We start from the raw sequence: 5,396 nt of genomic DNA, 5'->3' as shown, positions 1-5,396 counted from the left end.
GGGCTGAGACAGGCAGCCACCATCCTTCACCAGCCCCACTTCTGGGCACAGCAGCCCCCAGCGGGTGGCTCCTGCAGGGCTGGGGCTGCCCGAGAGCCAGGGCTGCAGCAGGCACTGCCAAATGGCACTGGGCACCTGCTTGAGGCCGTGGTGTGAAACTGAGATTGAAACAGGTGCCTGCTACCCGCATCAAGCGCAGCATCTGCCCTCCTCGTGGAGGGGGTGTCTGTGTCCCTCATCCCACACAGCGCTCCAGTACCAGAACAGGCTTTTCTGTTTCGGAAAACAGTAACTGGGGAAGCCATCAGATTAAAGGCTCATGCTGCCCACCACTTGGTTGACTTTCTGTACTGCATCTATGACATCACCTGAAGCTATTTTAACTAGCACAGACACTTACATTCGTGGCTTTGACTGAGCTCTGGTCAAACAACTGGCCCTGCCTCCCCTGCCAGCCCCAGCCCTGCCTGTGCCTCACAGCTGCCTCACCTGGGGTGTGCTGGAGGTCATGGGCTCGCCCAGCTCAGCATCAGGCTCTGAGGGAGCAAACTTAGGGCTGTGGGTGCTAAAAGTGCCTTTTCCTGCCAGTAGAGCTGAAGGACAGCCCCTCCTGTGGGGAGGGGGAAGAACCCTGCCACTGCCTGCAGAAGGCACCAAGCACTGGCCTGCACTACATGTGGCTGGTGGGAAAAAAGTAAAGTATGTAAAAAAGAAAGAAAATACATTTTTCTTACCCCTGAGCTATTTTCCTGAACAGAGGAAAAAGCAAGCCTGCCCCTCTGCAGGGCCCTTGGCTCAGTCTCTGGGAAGGCTCTGCCTGCAGGCACGTGGTGAGCCACAGCGAGCGCAGGGAACGGGACTCTCAGCCCTGGCTGAGCCCCTGCCTGCACCAGCCAAACCACATGGCCTGAAAGCCAAGCAAGGGGACAGGGTGACAGCTTCTTTGGCAGAGCTAGAGCCTGTGTCTTCCCTTCTTTCACTGCCCAGTGTCCTGTCTGACACCTCCTCACTGTCTCCCAGAGACCCTGATGTAGTTTAACAAACAAACAAAAACACCAAAAAATCTTGTTGCAACCATAAACACAGCAGTTTTGCAGCATCAGCAACCTCCTTCCCAGTCCCTGTTCAGAGGATGAGCCCACCACCTTGCAGGCAAGATGCACTGCAGAGTGGCTGGCAGGGGGAAGCCAGGAGCAGCCTTCCAGGGGGAGAAACCTGGGATGTGAGCAGATGATCGTGAGGAGGCAGATGTGGCAGGTGTCCATCTCCTTGGCAGACTGCATCCTGCTCAGAGCTGAGACATTTGGCTTCGCTTTGAGCCAATATAACTGGAGATACCATCTCAGTGGGGGATGCTAATGGGCAACCTTTGGGCAATGTTTTGGTGTGTAACTAGGGCAAGAGGGGTGTTTTGGAAGCAAAAGAGCTGCAGCAAACTGGTTCCACTTACCTGCTGCCCCAGTCTGCTCCTGGACACCTGATCATGGCTTGTCCCAGAGCAAATACCCACAAAGCCCATTCCCTGCCCTGCTGTCCAGCCCCCTGCCCTATACCAAATAAACACTTGTGCTTGGAGGTGGACCTCATGACAAAGGCAAAACGACTGCTTCTGGCTTCCAGGGCAAATGCTGAGCTACCACATAGCACCATAAGAGGTAGAAGGGAAGGAGGTCTCTGGCTTTGGAGGCTCAGCTCAGATGTATTCACATATCTGTCAATTATTTCCACTCTGATGTCCCAGCTCTCTCACTATGGCTGCAGCCCTGGTTTGCCTCTGTAGGAGGTCTAACACTAGTCACTTCATCCCTGAGCCAGGGAAAGCTTACCCTTCTACTTGAAGGGGCTTAGGGACACAAGATCTGCTCCCAGACTCCAGATAGAGCTCTGGTCACCACGTCCAGCACAGGTCAGTGCAAACTTCTGTCTCATTTTTAAGACTCTCTGGAGCAGGGAATGTTTTTGCACTAGTCTCCAAAGCAAGGGGGAAAAAAAAAAAAAGGCACAGCCAGATGCAAGTCTCAATAACAACTAGGACTAAATGACAAAAGGTCACCAAGCATTTTCTCAGTGTCATAGGGAAGTGATGCTGGCTGTGTAACACCAAGGTACCATCCACTACTCCATGCATAGTTTGGATTCCCAAGTAATAACTGTGTGGGTTTTATTATCAAGCCTATAAGCACCAACCTCTGTTCTCCTATTAGCGCTGCCTTCCTCATCCTTCTTTTCTTCAGGCATGGGAGCAAGTGGAAAGCCTCCTTCACTGCTGTCCTCCTTTGAGTGATGCTTCCATGACCTTCTCACATCTTCCTCTGGACTACTGAAGTCATACTTGCGGGACCGGAATGCCATCTTCATGGACCTGTCTGGGTCTTCCCCACTATCATTTTCCTCCATGCGCTTCTTTGATGTCAGCTGCTTGGCCAGCTCATCCATTTTGTTCCACCTCTTGGAGTCTTCCCACTCCCTGGAGGACTCCTCCTCTGTCTCCTCGCTTTTGGCATCCCTGGACTGGAAGGTGTCCTCCTCCTCACCCTGCATTCCCTCATCCTCCAGGTGATGCCTTCCTCTTCTCAGTGCCCGGGGCTGCTCTTCCTCTTCCTCCTCCTCCTCCTCAGAACTCTGCCTATCTTTGGCAAATCCCAAAGCATCATCGTTATCTGAAAGGGCATTAAACACAATAGTGAGCACAAGTTTTCACCTGGTTATGCTCCACCTTTGAACTAAGTCTTTGAGGGTGATGCAAGGTAGGTTTCCTGACTTAGGCTCATTTTTCCAGGATTCTGGAAACACCCACTCTCACATCACCATATCAGTAATAGGGTTTGGTGCCAGCAGTTGAAAACTACATAGGAAGCTCAAAGAAAAGAAATGAGTTGTCCCCAGGTGCTACGAAAACTGAGCAGCACTGGCAGTGAGGCAGCTGCTGGGCCTGTGTTACACACTGTGTGGGGGCCCATATGATTGGGTGCTTGCGGGGGGGTCTGGGTGGCTGTCAGCAGGGGTATTTCTGTAAACCCAGTAAGCACCTGCCTGAGCATTTAGGCTTTAAAGCCTCTTATCTGTCTGTCTTGGTGCTCTCAGCTCACCCCAGGTAGCTATCAATACAGTCATCTGGGATACGTACTCTCTTCTTGCATCTCCTCAGCCTCTTCATCTTCCTCAGGCAAATCAAGTGACCTCTCTGCTTCGGTGGGGTCCTCCTCTACAACATCATCTCCTCCATCATCCTCCCGCTCCACATGCTCCCCTGCTGCCTCCTTGCTCTGCTCCTGGGCTTGCCTGGATGGCTGCTCTCCCTCATTGTCGAGTTCCAGCCTGTCCCTGAGGCTTCTGGGTTGCTCCTCTTCATCCTCTTGCTGCTGCTGCTCCTCCTCACTGGAGTCTTTGCTGATGTGATTGTCCAAAGCTTCATCTAGCTGGGCATCCTCTGCACCTCTGATCTCGTTGCTCTCTGCTTCCTCCTTATCCTCCTTGTCTCCAGGGTTGGCATCCCGTGGCCTGGGCTCCCTCTCCTCCAGGCTGTTTTTCCCCTCCTCTCTTGAATCTTCATTTTTCTGGGTTTTCTGTGCTGCCAACTCATCCAGGGACCCTGTGGGCTGTTCGTCCTCAGGGTGCTCCCCTGCTGCATCTGCAGAGTGAGGAGCAAGAAGTAACACCTCCTGACAGCTCATTTCACAAACAGCAAAGCCCAAGCCTTTCTTAGGGAGCTTGAGACCTGCTCAGCGACCTGCTTAACCAGCCCATGGATCCTTTCCCAAGTCACTTCAGCACATGCTTGTGTTCAAGCAAGCTGGTGCTCTCACTTGTGCCAGCCCTCCTGGAGAGACTTGCAAGGCTGAAGTTAAACATATGCTGAAGTGCTTTGCTGTGGCACCATCCTCATCACCATCTCTCAAGATGCCAGCAACAAACTTGCCCCGCGTGAAACCAGATTGCACATAAAACCAAAGGACTGAGGAGGGTAATACAGCAGTTGCACAGCTCTCCCTGCTCTGAGTGCTGCGCTAACATCACACCTTTATTTCTCCCAGCGGGTTGAAGAGGAAGCCAGAGCTGTTTGCAGGAAAGCCAGGGGGAGCTGGGGCTGGCTCTGCTTCTGCAAAGCAGCTACTCCGTGGGAGCTTAATGTGGGCTGGGTATTTGTTCTTGCTCATGCCAGAAACCAGCCACTTTTAACATAATTAGCCATAGAAATCACTTTGCAAAAGAAAGGGGGGGTGGGGGGAGGGAAGGAGCTAAAGAGCAGTGGGAAAAGCCAGATGGGTATGGAAAGGAGAGCACAGCCCAAAGCAGGGCTGAGCAGAGCACTGGGGTGAGGGGATGCAGAGCGCCAGTCATGCAGGGCTGCTGACCCCCAGGGACACCGTGCACTGGGCTGCCTGAGGGCACGGGTGGCCCAACACACCAGCCTTCATCCTCGTGCAGTCTCCACACTGCTGAAGCAAGACGTTTGGGTCTGCCCTGGCAAGAGGGAGAGCCAGAGCCACCTGGACTCTCCATGGGCTTCTGGCTGTGCTGGCTGCAGCAACAGGCCCCAGAGGTGTTGCTCCTCATTGCTCCAGGCAGCTGGGGCTGCCATCATGGCATTGCTGCATGACCGTGGCTAAACCACATGCCCCAGTGCCTGCTCAGGACCCTCTGCAGAAGTGCTGCTGCTGGATGAGAAACCATCCCACCCCACACTGGCATTGACTCTTCCTGATGCGGAAAAGGGAAGGGGCTGAACCCTCCTTTCTGCTATACAGCCTGTCTCTAGCCAGGCCATACAGACATACTGACAAGAAGAAATCCCAGCTAAATATGGACTTTCCAAGATCCATGCACACTATGTGCATCCCAAGTTTGATTTTTCCCTTCAGAAATCCATAACCTAATACCTTGGATGCTTGGCAACAAGGTGAGCATGAGCAGATCCAGATCACTCTTGCCTGTATCACAGAGTCTTTCAGTATGGGATTTCTCTAGCTCATTAGAGCTCATCAGAGCATTAGGAGTGAGTGCTGGCATTGACAGCAGGGTGGAAAAGATCAGTATCAGTTTGGTAACTTGACTATCATCAGTTACTATAGCTCAGAAATTGCATGAAATTTGTTCTTATTTACTCAGGTAAATAAGAACAAAGCAAACACTGGGTTTCTTGTGTGTGTTGCAGCAGCATCATAGAAGATGCCTAAATGAGAAGCAGATGGACATACCAAGGCTGCAAGAAAGAACATCCTTGTTTACAGCCTGACCTGGATTTCCTGGGGGGGAAGCTGACACTGACCTCTCTGCTTGTTCTTGTTGTGCTGATTTTCAAGGACTTCAGAAAGTTCATCTTCAAAGCCACTGTTTTTCTTCTGCTGCTGAGTTCTCTCACTGGCACCTGTGTCAAGCAACAAAAAGTAGGGAAA

General features: G+C 52.2%; 1 protein-coding gene across 1 annotated transcript in view; it reads right to left on the bottom strand.

The window, feature by feature from the left end:
• CHGA (chromogranin A (parathyroid secretory protein 1)) overlaps positions 1-5,396 on the bottom strand; it is a 19,057-nt gene that overhangs the window by 2,031 nt on the left and 11,630 nt on the right. The window contains exons 5-7 of the mRNA XM_010003757.1: positions 5,270-5,368; positions 3,128-3,631; positions 2,188-2,660 (exon numbers count right to left, since the gene is read on the bottom strand). Of these exons, the coding sequence (XP_010002059.1) occupies positions 2,188-2,660; positions 3,128-3,631; positions 5,270-5,368 (1,076 nt within the window). The remainder of the gene's footprint in view (positions 1-2,187; positions 2,661-3,127; positions 3,632-5,269; positions 5,369-5,396) is intronic.

Source organism: Chaetura pelagica, unplaced genomic scaffold, assembly GCF_000747805.2.
Source record: "Chaetura pelagica isolate M959 unplaced genomic scaffold, ChaPel_1.0 scaffold48, whole genome shotgun sequence".
In the NCBI taxonomy this organism is placed as follows: Eukaryota; Metazoa; Chordata; class Aves; order Apodiformes; family Apodidae; genus Chaetura; species Chaetura pelagica.
The sequence above is the reverse complement of the archived record's forward strand: the minus strand, read 5'-3'. Positions and strand labels throughout refer to the sequence as shown.